General features: G+C 44.4%; 1 protein-coding gene across 5 annotated transcripts in view; it reads right to left on the bottom strand.

The window, feature by feature from the left end:
- The window catches only part of LOC121088532 (ephrin type-B receptor 5), a 68,270-nt gene that overhangs the window by 25,331 nt on the left and 25,068 nt on the right, over window positions 1-17,871 (bottom strand). For 3 of the 5 annotated variants that reach the window (XM_040594780.1, XM_040594779.1, XM_040594781.1), the window contains exons 3-4: window positions 12,935-12,999; window positions 9,086-9,782 (exon numbers count right to left, since the gene is read on the bottom strand). In XM_040594780.1, the coding sequence (XP_040450714.1) occupies window positions 9,086-9,782; window positions 12,935-12,999 (762 nt within the window). Of the gene's footprint in view, window positions 1-9,085; window positions 9,783-12,934; window positions 13,000-17,222; window positions 17,296-17,871 lie in introns of all 5 variants that reach the window. The other 2 variants (XM_040594783.1, XM_040594782.1) reach the window with 2 other exon arrangements.

Raw genomic sequence — 17,871 nt, 5'->3', positions numbered from 1 at the left:
AAGTATATAAAAAAAATGGAAAACCTGTAAGAGAAGAATATTGCATACAGGTGTTAATGTGAAATTAGGGTACCTAACGAATGTTTCAAAATGGAACACCACACCAGAAGCTGCAGAATTAGCCCATCTGGTTATTACTTACTGTACTTGCAGGCTTCTGCCTCCAGTAACAATTATTTGGAAATGTTTCTAACTAGGTGCTGGGTGGCCATTGATGCATCTTTTTAACAAAGGAAAACAACTTCAGAAAAACAGAGTAGCTTACTCATCTAATCTTCTTCTCACATGTGTTCAATTCCCTTTGCTTTGGGTTTTCAAAGCCCACTGTGGAATTTTTGATGTATACTGTGGAACCACAGGTATGCGAGCCTTAACAAAGCTGAAAAGGGAAAAGGTTACAGTCGCTGTCCAGACATAACAGCCAATAACATCTGTGGAGCCCCATCAGCTTTACGCCTGCTACATCACTTCAGCCTTTCTCTCAGAAGTCTTTCTGACTGCAAAGGAACCTCCACACGCCCTGCGATAAGCGTGATAAGCCCTGGAACAGGTCAGACCATACAAGGGACTTCAACAACTCTGAACGACAGCTGTTAAGACAGGAGATCACTGCTTCTTTCCAGCACTCAGAAAACGACAACATTCAGTGTGTGATGCATTGCCATAAGGAAGGGGGAAGAAGAGATTGTGATTTTGCATAGGATGGACAACGATAAGAAAAGAGCAACTGTCTTTGCCTTCAGGCCTTTATTCAGCAGAAAATCAATTTATTGTTATATGGAAAAATCAGTCCCTATGTTCCTGGGGATGAAAAAGTAACTAAGATTTTGTCCACTTTATGAATTACACCCCTTTCATTCAGTTTAAGGCTCTGCTAACAGCCATAGATGTAGAATATAATTTTCACATCTGTTGGCAAGTGCACCTGTACTGAAACTACGAGTATTATGAATGGGCAGTTCTCATCCAGCACACTACATAGTCACTCAACCAAAATTAACCACTTTCAGAGAACTTCTTTTATTTATTTCAAATTTGAGAATGCTGACTGAATGTGAATATCTTTATTTTCTTACAAGTCCTGCTTTTTCTTGCATCAAACCCTTTATCAAGCTTTTGTCAAGGCTTAGAACTAATGGTACATTCATTCCACTTGTCAGGGTAGACCCTGAAGAATGATTATTTTTCTTCATTCAGTACTAGAGCCTGACATCAAGTGGAGCAATGACCTTGCTGCTAGTCACAATAGTGAAAACGAGCAGACAAGGATATCGCATGCAGTCTATGTGATGCTAAAAGGAAATCTGGAGAAGATATAGACTTTACCCCTGCAGTGCAAAAAAGTATTTACCCCACATATGATTTACAAATCATATGGAAAGCCAGACAGAGCTATGAATGAAGAAGGATTTGTCTGGTGTTTAGTAAATAAATTTTATTTTAAAATAAATATGGTTGTGTTAAAAATAAACATTTATTTTTACATGGTCCTTTGAAGTCTATCAGCAACTTGCAGTTGAGCCTGGGAATGCAGGGATGAGATCTGCAGGGATGGCACACTGTTGACGAGTCAGACAAAGGTATTAAGCAAAAGCACAATGTTGTAGGTTTTATGTAATGGAATGAATGTGCCAGAAGCACTATGACCTCAGTAAAGAAAACCAGTTTATATAAGGTAGGGCAAGCCTATTGCTTAAAAGGCCATGCAAGATCTCATTAATGCTATAGATAGTCACTCCATAGCATAGTGGTCACACAAGTGACCAGATGCATTCAACAGGTGCTCATAAAAACCAACCGACTGATCGACCAACCGATCGACCAACGCAGCAGGAATACAAATCTCAGTGTAGGGACATGGTGTCTGCCAGTGGATAACAATGTTATCTCCTCATACTAGAGACACAGTACAACACTATAGAGACAACACTTTGGAAAAGGTACTCTTAACAAATACTAGAGATGAAATACTTACAGCTATTCTTTCATATTTGCCTCACAAAATCTAACTACTTTGTCCATGCACTGTGCTTGCCATTATATGCCTGCACCACATGCAAAGGCAGGTTCCTGCTCTCTCCCCTCGCGCTTTGCAGTGTGCTGCACTCCTCATGTTGTCACAAAAGTTGCCTCATGTTGAGGCAGCATCTATTCTTGAATATAATCCCAGAACTGCAAAAGTCAGTGAATGAAGATTAATTTATTTTTGCTGAAGAGCAATGTCAGCATGAAAACAGGTGACTTTACAGTCAATTACAGGTTTAAATAGAATGCTTCCACCAACTAAAGTAGCAGGCTGCTGAGAAAAACTTCCAATACAAGCAGCAGGGGAAAAAAAAAAAAAAACACAACAAAAAAACCAACAAAAACCCCCTACCTAACCACATTTTAGAAGGAGCCTGGCCTGTGTCTGAATTGATTTTGTCATACAGCTGCCACCGAGAGCAAAGTAGGAGGCTTAATGTAAATATATCTCCCACTCCAATGTCTCCAGGTCAAATACTCCCTTCTCCTGTATTTAGCAGGAGATTGTGAGCCACACAAGCCCATTTATAAGCACTCCACTACAGCTGAGTAAACTGGACAAATAAAATTCCACTGCACCTGTTTCATCAACAGAACAGGTTTCAGTGATATTCCTCTGTCTTCACATGATCCCTCCCTTTTGGGAAAAGAGGTGGAATTTCTGCCATTATGGCTATCACATTCCTCCTCAGTGACCCAAAGAAGATGCAAGAGGAAGTGAGCTAAAGTCTCCATTGAGATGCATCAATTTTACAAGACGATTAATGGGCAAAACCACCACCGACTGTGATCGCTTAGTTTTCTACTCAAGAAAACAACCCTAAAATGCTGTTACCACGTCACAGCGAGAAGGGAGATAAGAAGGCTCCGTGTAACAAGGGGAGGCTAGAGGAGATGTCCTCTGGAGGTCTCTTCCATGTTCAGCTATTCTGTTATTTTCCTTAAACATATGCAAAATAAAATGTGCGGATGATCCCTGTGGCCTTGGCTGCCCCACTGCCAGATCCTTCACCACATACATGACTGTGGGTGAACAGGGGACAAAGAATGGTAAAGTCCCTGACACCAGACCACATATCATTTCAGGTGTTCAGAATTGAACTGTGAATAGCATTGGCAGGTTCCCCCTGAGGGAGGAACCCGAGGCAAATTAAAGGAGACAGAGAAAAGTGTAAAGGAAAGCAATCAGGAAGAGATTCACCTGCCCAGTTCAACTCACATGACAGAAATGGCAGGTGAAGAACTATGTAGTGGAATGAAGAGCAACTTAGGAGGAAAGATCTCTCCACAGTGATTATTTTTGCATTGCCTAATGAAAATAAATTAATGACTACATAAACCTATAATCTCACGCTGGTATTTCCAGTAGGGCTGGCAGATACAGAGAAAGGATCATGCTTTGAAACTCTCATTCTGCCTCTGGGTATTTCTACATCCAGAAGAAAAACAGCAAATGAAAACATACAGCATAACGCAAGCAAAGCTGATTTGCAGTGATTAAACATGATTCACATCCACCCCACCTCCTAAATGAAGACAGTTAAAAAAAAAAAATATTAAGAAAAAAAAAAAAAAAAAAAAGAAAAAGTTTGTGACCCAAAATTCATAATTACTTATATTTTACATTTGCAGTTTTGGCCCAAAAGGCAGGACTGACTAGAGCAGACACTAAATGGCCTCCATGTAGCTGAAGAATGGCCTCCATGGGCAGCGAATGCAGCTATCTCATACCCTCTGTTTCCACCTAAACCCTGACCCCTGCCTCTGCATCCAGACAGGGAGCTGCCCACGTTGACAAGCACTTTTATCCCTTTCCAAATTTGTCTAAGATATGCTAGCTCACTGCACTCGGGACTTCAGCCCACAGATGGCAACAATAATTGTTCCCACGACACGGAGCTTTTGGTGGCACTGCCTCGGCCCAGTCACTCTATAAATAGCCTATCAAAAGTCAAGTCCAGAGGAAAGAAAAAAAATAAAAATCCTTTGGCAACCCAAATAGGCAAAAGCCACTTCCTTTTATTCAAGCAGTTGCAGTAAGCCTAGGGCTGTCTTTCCACATGCAGACAGAATCTATCTCCCATTTGTCTCCCAAGAATCTCTTTTTTCACACCATAAGAGTTTCCAGCTTTCACATACCTTGCGTTCCCTCCTCGCTGCACATCACGGTGTCACCCCACTGCCATGGCCCCGCAATCCCGGCAGACAGCTGCTGTGCTCGCTGGAGGCATGGCATGCACTGGCCGAAGGGAGCCCGCCGGCACAATGAGCAGTGCACTCTGCCTCAGCGAGCACCACTGCCTCAGCACCCCCCAGGGAAAGCCCTAGCAAGAGCAGCCTCTCCCGAGGCACCTCCACCACGCGCCTGCCACCCAACACCAACCCCAGCTGAGCCAGTGGCCTTGTCATGGGGCAAGAGCAACCTGGTCATTGCCAGGCACCAGTGCTTTCCAGGAAAATGCTGGTTTAGCTCCACTGAGTCACCATACCCGGTGTGAGGGCAGTGGGCTGCAGAGCTGGTGCCTCGGGGGCAGCACAAGCTGCCGTCCCCTATCACATCAGGGCTAGGCTGGGAGAAGGCAGAGCTCCGGGTAAGCAAGCGCTTTCCCTTCAGCTTGTCTGCCACTTTTCACATCTTGGCACAGCAACAGAACGCTGGAGCAGTTCAGGGGGCACAGCTCACCTCAGAGCCACTGACCCATTTTTGCCCAACTCCCTGCTGCAGTTGTGCCCTGCGCCCAGCACATACCAACAGAGCGGCAGGGGCAGCGCCTGACACGCATCCCGTGCCAGAACCCGCAAAGAAGCATGCGGGAATCCTGCAGGGAGGCAGGGAAGGGGCTGAAGAACACGAAAACAGGGAGGCGGTGGCCCAAGAACCAAAGACATTAAGGGAGATAAAGAGGCACTGAAAAGCTCACTTGGGCAGTAAGGGCACAGAGGAAATATTCCCAGAGAGAAAAAAAAAAAATACAGCAAGGGGAGAGGGACCAGGAAGGGCAGTTGGAAACTCCAGAAGGGCTATATGCACCCCCAGCACTGTTTTTAGGGAATATGATACAGGTGACACTGACTGTTTGCACCCAGGTATGACTTGGAACTGAGCTGGGAGACAGGAGGACGTTTGGAAGCATGTGCCTGAGACAAGGGATCTGTTCCTCATGTGGGCACTCTGCTCGCGGTGGCTGTGCCGTGGGGCAGCGGGAACCCATACTGGATGTGCAGCTTGCCCGAACTGGCACCGGAGCCAGGCCAGGAGGGGTGAAGGGGCACAGCTCAGCCCAAGGGCTATGGAAAACGGGATGTGCAGAGCTAGACGGCCTCAGGTGGGAACAACAAAGACAAAGCACAGTCAGCATGGAGCTGTAAGGAGATGATAGCTGGCACGGCCATGCTGCTGGCTTCAACCAGATAGTGGGAGGCACTGCTAGGACGAGCCCTGAACTGAATCAGCTGGAAAAAAGGATGGAGCTTGGCCGTTGCAGAGGGCAGGATGATGCCAAGGACTTAACTATTGATAATACTGTAGAAATATGATTTAGACATTACTCTTAGAATGCAAGAAAGATGGGATGGCATAATTAGCATGCAGAAGATGCACTAGAAAAAAAATATCTAAGCAACTTTTAGATAAAACACTGCCTCCCTCCCACCCGTGAAATAAACCCATGACCCGCTTATGGTGGTAGGAAGCAACTTCCCACCGAGCCAGGCTGTTCGCAGTGACTGCTACTGTGTAACCTGCACCTTGTTCTCCATGCAGTGGGATCTCCCAGCGCTAGAAGCAAGGCATGGTGACACAATAGGCCCCTATACTGACCTAGAGTTTCATAGTTTCTGCAGCTGTTTAGGTGGGGAAGAGAAAGTGGAAAACCCAAGAAACATAAGGAGTGAAGAGTATGGCTTCTGGGTTTTTTAAATAGAAAAAGAAAGCATCAAACCAACAGAGATAAAACAAATTAAGTGATAAGAATCGTTTCTTGCTGAACTGTTAATAGGACATCAGTTGAGTAAGGGATTTTTAGGTAAAAGAGGTGGAGCTGAAGCACTTACTAGCTAGTTATAGTTTGGGAGGACTGCCAGGGAATGGGCTGTGTGAAGAAAAAAGGCAAAACAAGAGAGGAAAGATTTAGGCAGGGCTCACCTTCTTCATTTGGAAGTCAGCTTAGCACTTTATCAAGGAGTCATTTCTCATCCTCTTTCTCTCCACATTGTCATTTTTGAAATATTTTTTAAAATGTCTCAGTCATGAATTCTAAGTACTATTTCCAAAAGCATCTGGTAACTTAAATCCCTTAAGGATATGTTACATCCTTATATATATCCCAATATAAATATATAAATATATAAATATAAATATCCCAAAAGGCTAATGATAAGCAGCTGGCAGTGAATCCCAAGAAACATGTTATATTGTAAAATGGTTTGTGGAGATGGAATCTAGGAACAACAGTTTTCCGTAATGAACATGTTGATCTAAGAGAAGACTTGGGACAACAGCGAACCAGTCCAGAATTTTGGGAACCAGTAGCCTAGGATGGCCTAATCAACCAGAACTTTCCATTTCTGGCCTTCCATGTAGAAAACCACTTAGAGTTGCAGGAAACCTTGTAAGGCAAGCACCCTGTCTGTATACACCTACAGAAAGAAAAGGAGCTAAGGTCCCAGCCTTCATTTTTCCTCTGTAAACTGCTAGTCTCCTTTCTGGCTGTTCAGCATGAGAAAAAACTGAATTGGGTAAAGTCAAAAGTGAATCTCACACATAGCACATCCCACATCACCTAGAGGGCTTACCCAAGGATGTTGTTTCACTCTTCCATTTGGCTGGAGAAATTGGCCGTATAGGAAGAAACAGCAGACAGTCTTATGAAACTAATGAAATCAAGTATCTTAACTCATGGTAGGGGGCAGGAAAAAACCAAAAGGGCTTTCTACCTATCTGCTGAGAATGGTTCTTGTTAGATACTTTGTTCTAAATAAAGAGGTAGTGGCTGGTCCGGGAAGGACTCCACAGGCTTACATATGAGTGAGGGCAATGCCCACACACTCCTCTACTAAAGTATAAGAAGGAAAAATGCTTCTTCTTCCTATCCTCGGTTCATTCTTCAGTCTTATTAAGAGCTCCCTGTAGGATCATCAGCAGAAATTTGTCCTTGGGCTATTGCTTTTGTTGTGTGTTGCATACAGAACATGGTAGCGACTTTGCATCGCAGTGTTCTTAGGAAGGGAGAACACACAGAGAAGTCCTGGGAAGGACTCCGCCACACAGAGAAAACACCAAGCAAGGGGGACAAACTATGCAAGCTGAATGCAGCTCCATCCAGGCAGGACAGCAATACACTGTTAGCAGGAGAAGAGATCAGGAATGGTGATCAAGCCAGATAAGTTTACAAGAAACACAAAGAGAAAAAATACCTTCTAACATTAAGGTTCATTAATGGTTGTCTTTGGCTGTTCTAAGCAGCACATGGAATCTCAGGAAGTAAATGATGGGAATGGTGTTTTGTGGTTTGACAGACTGTCATTATTTCAGTTATGCCTTAAAATATTTACTATTTTCATCTGTCTCCAGCTTCTGTGATAATGGGCCTGCAAGGGCATATCAGCTTTTATTGAATGCTACAAAAAAGGGAAGATCAATTCTTTAAAAATCCCTATTTTCATTTGCCAAGCCTAATTTCCATATTTTTTAAGTGCTTAAGACTTACTGATACTAAATTACTGACTGGATTATGAATCACCTGGATTGTGAACTAGTCATGCTACTGATGCAGACAACAAGCTTTGTGCCATATAGAGCTGCTCTACGTCTGTCTGGGCTTTCTGCCTCAGAAGCAGCACCGTATGAATGTAGCTACATTTCTTTCAGGATAAGAAGGATAAAAAGGCACACACATTTTAATCATTCTCAGAGCTTAAGCAAATAAAAAGCACTTACTAATTTTAATTGCTTTATAAGTCTCTAGCACAATGAACTGTATTTAAAAAAAATATTTCACACAACCCAAATCAATTCATGAAACAGGAATTTAAGGTGACATATTGACAAACATTAACTATCCATTGTATTTGCACTTGGTAGTAACCAGAATATTTGTACTCTCAATGTCCCAATCAATCTCTTATTTGAACAAATTACAACCCAACTTTAAGATTGTGTCTGCAGCCAAAACTAGGTTCCACATTACATTTATTTTTTAGAGTATTAAGTGCAGTGCAGCAACATTTGACGTTGCTGAGAGATCTTGAATAGACGCAGATTAAAGCCAAGGAAGCACCAAAAGAACGTTATATACAGAATTATATAACAAATGTAAGCAGTTTGGTCTAATGGACTGTCTTAAGCTTGAGACAGGAAGACAGTCATGACATCAGATTGAGTGGTCAGACTTGGTCAGATTTTGGCCCAATATGATTACTGGGTGATATGTAATTTACTCTACTTTCTCCTATAAGCCTTTCACAGGCAATACCACAGGCCCCAGGGCAGAGTGCACATTAAAGGCAATGATAATACCATTATGACTGTTTCTTCTTACTGACTCAGGTTCATAGATCTGGGCTGCACATTCCCTGTCCCATGACCAGGTTGCTGCCATTTGCCATTTTTCTTAATACTAGTTCCAGCAGCACTGGCGATATGGCCCAAGCTAGTTAGGATGACAGAGGGTATCAGCACTGGGCTTCCTCAGCTCTGCTCCACAGTCCATCTCCCCTTCAATGCCATCACCTCTTGGTGAAGAAGTGGAGCTATGTTAGATGTGGCAAGTTACAACTCCTGCTATTATATGTCTGTAGCCTAACAGGCTGCCTCTGGTGGCAGGCTGAACTAAGGCCTGAGTGGAGTTTCCAACCATGTTCTTGGCACCAAGAGATGGTCACGCCAGCTCCAGCCCAGGGTGCTAAAAGCATCAGAAGAAGCTGTCAGTATGCGTTCCCTGTGAGCAACGATTTAATCTCCTCACTCTCTGCACTTCTGGCAAACGTCAAACACTTGTAATGAGAGAATCAACAAAGAAGTGGCTGCCTAAGGGGTGTGGGGGGGAAAAGGGTCTCTCACCTTGGCAGGCTCGTTCATCATCAGCAGGCTGGTAGCCAGCTTTGCAGGTGCATCTTCCAATGGCCACCATCCACTCTCCTTCTCCATTGCAGTGTAGCCGAACACCTGAGAACCCAGTCGTGCTTGTTTCTTCAGCATTTGGCACACACATCCCTGGTGTCTCCACCAGCGAGGTCCTCTCCCCTCCAGCAAAAGTTTCAGGGAAGGAGGCAAATCCTTTTACCACAGCTGGGCACTTGTAGAAGAAGACTTGGACTGCCACCAGAGACATGCAGGCTCCCGAGTCCTGGAAGGCCAGGTAGAAGCCACGCTTGGTGAGTGGCCCAAAACTACGTACTTTAACATTCATCTTTACCACCTTCCCAGTGCTGTCTACCTGGGAAAAGCTTTCATCAGCTGCAATAGTATCCACTTTGGTCCAGGGGCCCTCATGCCACTCTGGCAGTTCCTGAGAGGCTACGTCAGCCTCTGACTGGTGGTAGTAGAGTGTGAAAGTCTCCTTGCAAGAAGAGGCCACGGTGCGCATGCTGGCACAGTCTCTCACTGAGAAACGGAGGCGGACATGGGCTCGGTGGGCTCCGCGTCGCTCTATGAAGTGAGTACGCAACCAGTTATTCTGACCTGGTTCAGCCACGTTACAGACTTCAAAGGTTCGGATCAGGCGCTTCTTGTCATCCAGGACACTTACCTCATCCCACTATAATGGATATATGGGAGAGAAGAGGAAGAAGAAATACTAAAAAAAAAAAAAATGGATTCAGCATTCAACTGCACCAAAAATACAGGACAGGCCACCTCCTTCCCCTCCTGTCTCCTTGCCATGTCTATGAGAAGACTTGAATTTGCTGATGGCATGTGTAGCTCAGCACTCTGGACATGGCAAAGTATGACCCTGCAAAGAAGAGCTGTTAAAGTGTACAGAAACTGTTGTGACAGAAAACAGTTCATGTAAACCTGTCACATGGCACTGAGAAACTTAAAATCAGAGTCATCTTTCTTCCCTCGTTTCCCCCACCTCTTATCTCCAGAGACAAGACGCACAACACAAATAAATGAGACAGAGAAAGAAAACACTGTTCTTTGGAGAAAACTTTAAAGCAGAACTCCCTTCTACCCAGCTTTATGACAGCTGGAGCTGTGCTCTGCCATCTCTGATGCACACAAGCCAACTCAGCATGGCAGGTCCAGGATCTGTTCTGTGCCAGCAGGAAGGCACGTGGGAGGGACAGGGAGGGGTGGAAGCAGCTTACTGCATGAAGCTGTAAGAGAACCCCCTTCTTACCCTCTCAGCTGTCTTTACAGAATAGGTATGAGGCCCTGGGTATGACAAACGAAGCATGTAATGAAAGAGAAGGAACCTGTGCAAGCACTCTCACCAAGGTCAGATCGACCAACTTCTCACAACAAGACCTGCATTAAGACCAGCCCCGAGAAGAAAAAACAGCAAGGTACGGTCACTGGTGACTCCCTCTTGTGCAAAACCGAAGCACCCATTTGCAGACTGGACTGCTTTTTCGGGGAAGTTTGCTGCCTCCCTGGGGCCTGGGTTAGGGATGTCACTACTCGATAAACAGCCTTCAGACCATTATTCACCCCTGCTCTTTCACGTGGGTCCTAATGATGTTGCAACAAAAAGTCTAAAGTTGATCAAAACAGATTTCAGGCCCTGGGAAGAATGCTAAAAAATTCAGCAGTGTTTTCTTCAGTCCTCTCTGTAATGGGGAGAGACTTTGGATCAAACAGGCAATCCCAAGATATCAATACCTGGCTTCAGGACTGGTGCCTCTGCCTAAACTTTTGGGTTTATAACTATGGAAGAGTCTTCAAGGCACAAGGCATGCTGGGGCCTGATGGGACCCACCTGTCCTGCTAGGTGAAACACATCTTTGCTCATAAGCTGGCAAGACTGATAAGAGGACTTCGATCTAGAATTGGTGGGGAAGAGGATACCAACAGGAGAGCTGAAAGCATGCCAAGGGTTGGCATGGCATTGCCTGAGGGTGGCAATGCTAGTGGGAACATTTATGCTGCTCCTGGGAGCATGGAGGGCTCAGCACTACATCTGAAATGCTTGTACACCAATGAATGCAGTATGAGAAACAAACAGGATGAACTGGAAGCATTGGTCAGTTCCCAGAGCTATATCATTGGTATCAGTGAGATTTGGTGGAACGAGTCCCACAGTTGGGAGTTGGGACTGTAGGTGGGATGAAGGGCTACAGGCTGCTCAAGGAGGGACAGGCAGGGCAAGGAAGGCAGAGGAGTTGCCCTCTACATAAGGGAGAGGTTTGATTGTACAGCCCTTACAGTTAGTCATGATGTGGTTGAAAGTTTCTGGGTAAGGAGCAGGGGGATGGAAAACAAAGGAGACATTGTAGTGGGTGTCTACCACCCATCACCCAGCCAGCCTGTTAGCACAGGTGAGTTATCCTATAGACAATTAGGAGAAATCTTTGGGTCGCTAGCCCTTGTCCTTATGGGAGATTTCAACTTTCCAGACATCAGCTGGGAATACCACACTGCTCTGGACAAGAAAGCCTGGAAAAATCCTGAGTTTTGGGGAAGAAAACTTCTTGTCTCAAGTACTTAGTGAGCCAGCTAGGAGAGGTGTCCTCCTAGACTTGGTATTTGTGAATAGAGAAGGACTCATGAGAGATGCAATGGTAGGTGACGGTCTCGGCCACAGTGATCACACAATGGTTGAATTTAAAGTTTTCAGTGTAAGGAGAGAAAAAAGGACAGCAGTTTTTACCCTGGATTTCAACAGAGCAAACTTTATTCAGGGAGATACTTAGCAGCGTTCCCTATGAATCTGCTTTCGAGGGCGTAAGATTCCAGGAGGGCTCATATGTTTTTAAGAACCACCTTTTAGAAGCAGAGGAGCAGGCAATTATAGTGTGTTAGAAGTCAACCAAGTGGGGCAGAAGACCACCTTGGCTGAAGAGGGAACTCCTTGTGGAGCTCGAGGAAAAAGAAACTGTATGATCTCTGGAAGCAAGGTCAGGCTTTGCAAGAAGATTACAGAGCTGTAGTTCATATATACAGGTAAAAGACACGAAAGGCCAAATCTCAGAGTTGAAACTGGACAGTGCCATTTCAGATAACAAGAAAGGCTTTTTTAAGCACGTTAACAGCAAGAGAAGGTCCAAAGAAAACATCGGACTGATAACTGTTCAAGATGGTCATCTAACTAATGGGAATGAAGAAAAAGCAGAGGCATTCACATACTTTTTTTGCCTCAGTCTTTAATAATACTGATAGACCTTGGGCTTCCCAGTCCCCTGTGTCAGAGGACCATGGATGCAGGAACAGTGACTTTCCATTTGTGGACACTGGAATTGTAAGGGACCAGCTGCATCAGCTGAATTTTCACAGGTCCGTGGGGCCTGATGGATTCATCCCAGAGTACTGAAAGAGCTAGCAGATATTACAGCAGCACACCTCTTGATCGTCTACCAAGGTCTTGGGAGTTTGGGGAGGTCGCTACTCACTGGAAGCAAGCCAGTTTACATTTTTTTTATTTACAATATTAATATTGTACAATACAATACAAAATTTACATAAATTCCAGTTTACAACATAGGTGTGAGGGAAGACCCAGGAAACTACAGAATGTTAGTCTCCAGAGGGTGGAAGGAAGAGGGTAAGGAGGTGGCAATAGTATCCCACCCAGCATCCTCTTCTCTTAATAATCTGTCTTTGCACAACATATCATGTTCAAATTGTTCATATGTACAAAATCCGTAAGTCTCACTGGTTCCAGTTTCCCCTTTTTTCACCATATGCATGCACACATGTATGCCTCCCTATCAGAGGCGCCATCAAGAAGACAACAAGGGAAATGCTTACCCCATCAGATGGGTGGGTGGTCCAGCCAATCTCTGAGGTCTCTCCAGTAGTATCCAGAAGTATTTCTGTTTATATGTAGAAAGTAAATAAGAAAAAAGTATTTTGTGCTTTTCCAAGTCAGGCTACAATCTTATCTGTCCCTCACAAGACTGTCTCTGAAAAAAACCTCCAAGCACGTGTCTTGTAGCCAGCTTACAGACTCACAGAACATACAATCATGGTTTGAGATTAAATAGGGCAGGCTACTTTCACACTAGTAAATTAAGCAGGGCCAAGACAGAGGCAGAGGCACTGGACACATAATCATGCTAACTCATGGTTAGCAAGTTGCTTGGCAATATTCTGTCCAGGCAAAAACTTTTGCAGGCAGTGTAAGCACACTGACAGCACAGAATGAGTAATGCCATGGGCAGCACAGATGAGGCCACCCTCTGTTCGGAAAGGCAAGGGTGGGACAGAGAGATGAGTCACATGAATACACGCCAGTCTCCTCAGGACCACGGCTGCCCATTTTATTTGCAGGTGTAAATGTGGACATAAGGCCAAGACACTCTTTGTTTCCAGCTCTGGAACCAGGTTTCTGTGGGAGTTCAGGATGATGACCCAACTGATCCTGTAACGGCTGCACTTTGCCCTGGAGTGGGCCATTAGGCTGCAAGCCTACATACAAGTCCCAGTTTTATCTGAAAATCAGTATTACATAGACTCTTGCATTATACTGCTTGGGAGTAGGGTACATGCAGAACTTCACAGGCCTAGTTTATTCCCACAACTAGTTTGCATTTCCATTGTTACTGAATCTACCGCTGGAGAGAGGTATGAGGCTTGTCAGCTCTTGGAGATGTTATTCTCTGTTCAGGTACAGAGAAATACAGAAGAGACTGTGACAAGCTATACACATAGTATTCTGCAAAAGTGAATGTCAAGGTCTGAGACCACCCTGGAAGTTACTGGTGTGCAAGCATGTGCACTTTTCTGTGTACATTTATAGTGAGGACATAGGGGAAGAAGAAGGTATTTACATGCGTTGATATATACCGTACAAATTGACTGCTTTTTATTAAATTCTGGAAAATCAATCTCTTTTGTTTGCTTATTTTAATCCTCATCTTTTTATCTTGTTGCTTTGTTAAAAAAACACAACACAAAAAAACAAATAGAAAAAACCAAAACCCAACAGCAACATCCAGTTTATTTACAAACAAGATTCATTATTCCCTTTGCACACATTTAATGATATGACCGTTCTATGTTTTATGCAAGAAAGACGCTCAATAGTTTCTATTTCCAAATTATGGACTCCTGACTTCATTATCCCTATCAGTGGTCCTGGGGCTTCACTCCACATCAATCAGCGGAAAGGAAAGACTAGACTCATCCTAAAGCAGACGTGATCAAGTGAGCAAGTTTATCCAGACCTCAGGCTTCATCGATGCCCCCAAACTCATCTTCCATATATTCCTACAGCAGATCAAATATTTGTCAGAGCTTCCTGAGGAGGTGATGCAGTTCCTTGCTTCAGAAGCAGTGCAAAATATCTGGGCTGGATTGCCAGAACTGGAAAGAGCTACTGGTTACAGCTAAAGCACAACCTCACTAAAATACCTAAAACCCACAAAAGGCTGAGCAGCTCGGCACTCAAGGATAGCTCAGCTCAGATGGCTCCTCTGTGTGGCAAAATACCTGTGAAAAGCCAGTTCCTCCTTCAGGTATAATCTTCCCCTAGGCTGTCCTGGCAGCAGAGGGACTTGGCAATCCCACACGCATGTTATTGTCCCAATGGCACAGTCCGGCCCATGGGCTGCACTCGGTCATGCCACTACTTTGCCACTGAATTTCCAAACATGGCTTTGATATGCTGGAATAATATACAAGGTCATTTTTCAACAAAGAATGAACTTTTTTTTCTAATCAGGTCTGAGTCTCCTACTTAGCAAAGTATAAATTCAAGTATCCCATGGAAGCTCTAGAAGAAGTTTAAATAGAGAAAAGTTAATCAGGGCATAGAAAACCAGATAAAAAGTAATAAAGGAAAGAAGAGGGAACACAGAGAAATCTTGCTTAGCAGCCTGGGCTCTGCCATGACTAGCACAAAGCACATTCTCCAGGAGGCTTCTCACCAGTGAGCAAGGTAATCTTTATCAAACATATGAGTATTTCACAGATGAACAGATACAGGCAGCCTGAAGCAGACAGAACTGTCCCTCTCACGGTGAATATTTTAAGTCAGGAAGCATTAGAAAAACAAGAAAAGTACACAAGAATGTTGTATGCATAAATCTTATTCAGTGACCTATGGTCAAAAGTCCCCCACCATTTTACTTCTTTTCCTCCCTCTCCCACTGGCTGTATGCCTCAAAACAAATACCCAGTCACACTAGCTGCATGTACGCTCATGAATCTAACAAGCTGTTAGACTGCTCTCTAATTCTGAGAACAAGCTGCACGGTATGGCTCATGTTCACATGGCTAAAAACTCCAACCCACAGAACTGCATGGCTGCATCCAAACCATCTCTCAGAAACGGTCCTTGGTCCATACTAACCTCTGATCTATGCTTAGGCACTGTTTGGGATAAGGTTAGTTGGCATGAGCCAAACCCATGACTGTGCTAATGATTTAACAGTATGAATGACTACATACCATCAAGTGTACAGGTATAAGCCTTAACTCTGCCACTTTGCTAGTACTGATGTAGCATTCCACATCCTCAGCATGTGGGGTCAGACCAGTATTCTGCTGCTCTCCAGTGCAGACAGCAATGATCTGTTCAGCTGAATTTACCAACCCAGAAGAAAAACTGCTTACAACCTTTCTATCTTGCTCAAAATCGAGGGTACTGCAAGGACAGATCAAAGACAGGTCCAGGTCACTCTATGATGCTGCTAGAGACAAGACCGACAGAACCGTATTCCACTCTGGATTAAAAATTATTAATAATCATGGTATCTGAGCAATCTGGATCATTTAAACACACAAAATGATTACATTCTTCTTTGACTTCTGCTTCAATCTTACATTTTTGAAGAATGAGATTCCAATTTCTTATTAAGACTGTTATTTCAATTCAAAGAGAAAAATAGATGAGGAGAGATTCTCCTGTATTTCTCTTCCCTAAACTAAAATAAAACCATCATCTTTTATAGAAGTGTCAAATGGATTCATTACACTCTTCATAAAACAAAATTCAGAATTAATTACTCTCTCTTTTCAGTGTTGTCTATTCTTACGGGCCAGAAAGCGTGAAAAAAAATAATCCCGAAGACTCGTGCTCGTAACAGCCTATACTTCCACCACAAACCAATCTCTTTGGCTGCACTATACTGTAACATCAACATCAAGATCAACCAGGAAGAGGTTGGAAGTTGCTATTACAGATCAGGCTGTTCAGAATAGGCATGTTCATGATTTTGGGATTTTGGTTATCCTATACTTTTAAGCAACACACTTTGGTGCTTGTGTTACAGGCAAAATGTTCCCCTGATTCAAAGGATGACAACTCACTCAAGGATGACTGAGCCTTGGACAATATTCATGAAGGCAGAGATGGCCTAACAGCTTTCTAGATTGAAGAACATTTGTCCTGACGGTGTCTTAACATCAGAGTGGTACAAGAGGGAATTACAGAACCCAAGACCAGGCAAACTATAGCCACTGAGAAGAAAGCTGATCCTGAGAAGACAGTAAAAGGATCCCTTTACCTTTACAGGGATGAGAAGCTGGCACTAAGAATGACCAGACCATAGAACCACAGAATGAAACAAGCTGGAAGGTTCATCCTGATCAACACCTCTCCCAAGGCCAGGCTAAACTACAGTAGGTTGCTCAAGGCCTCATCCAGTTGAATTCTGAATATATCCAAATGTACACGTACATCGGCAAAGGGCACTAGGGTAAAAGGTAACGCTCAGAGGGTTTGCTTTGCTATGCAGCAGAATGCCCCAAGCAGTAACATTCTCCGGCTTAACAGATTTCTTGAAAAGAACAGAAATACTGCCGGGCTTACTCTGCCTTGTATGATCATGCTTTGAACGTGAACAAGTAGGAAGACACTGAATGCTCTGTAAGAGAGCTGGAAAGAGGAAGCATTCTCTGGGTTTGTGCATTGTGAGGGGTTGCCAACTCCAGTAACCTCACATAGGCAAGACTGCTGCAGCTTCATGTCCCCAGGTCCAACCAACAGCAAGGCAGAGCAGGCATTCCCAACAAGCACACACACAAGCACATGTAGGCACTACATGCATACAAATGGACAGCCACGAAGATCAACACAGGCAGAAACACTCACCGGTCATGCAAACAGAAACAGCACCACCAACGGCCTCATCCTGCTCCCCTTTCTGGCTGGTCAGGATGAAGGTCTGTTAGTGGGAAATACATACACATTTATATAAAATATGGACCCCTGCAATAACTGCCCTTAAGCACCCAGTCTCTAGTAGCTGACTTCTGGATCTGTGGTCTCCCCATTTGCTGGCACCTATGCGTACAAGCACCTGAAGCTTGCAGCCCTTCTCCTGTTCCTAATATTCAGACACCCTCACCCACGGATACATCCCTTCACACGCACACACAGGCACACTATGGGTCTTCGACTAACTGGTTTCAGGCATGCAGTCTACCCAGGAGCTGTCCCTGGACCTACGTTCTCCTAGGTTGCAGGCACACGGACACGCGAGCTCACAGCTGCAGCCAGCTGCTGTAGTGCTGTGCCAGGCCACGGAACCTCACTCAAACATACCGATACACGTGCTGGCACGCACCCCATGGGTCCCGCCTGTGACTGGCTTCGGGCACTCAACCTACCCAGGAGCTAGCCCTTGGATCGCCTTGCCTCTGGCTGCACGGAGATACGCAATACACAGACAGGACTCTCAAAGAACCCCCCAGAATTTGTGGTCTCTCCAGCAGCTGGCCTAGACCCCTTGATCCCCTCA

Source organism: Falco naumanni, chromosome 5, assembly GCF_017639655.2.
Source record: "Falco naumanni isolate bFalNau1 chromosome 5, bFalNau1.pat, whole genome shotgun sequence".
Taxonomy (NCBI): Eukaryota; Metazoa; Chordata; class Aves; order Falconiformes; family Falconidae; genus Falco; species Falco naumanni.
Note: the sequence above shows the minus strand (reverse complement) of the source record. Positions and strands in the feature narration are given on the sequence as shown.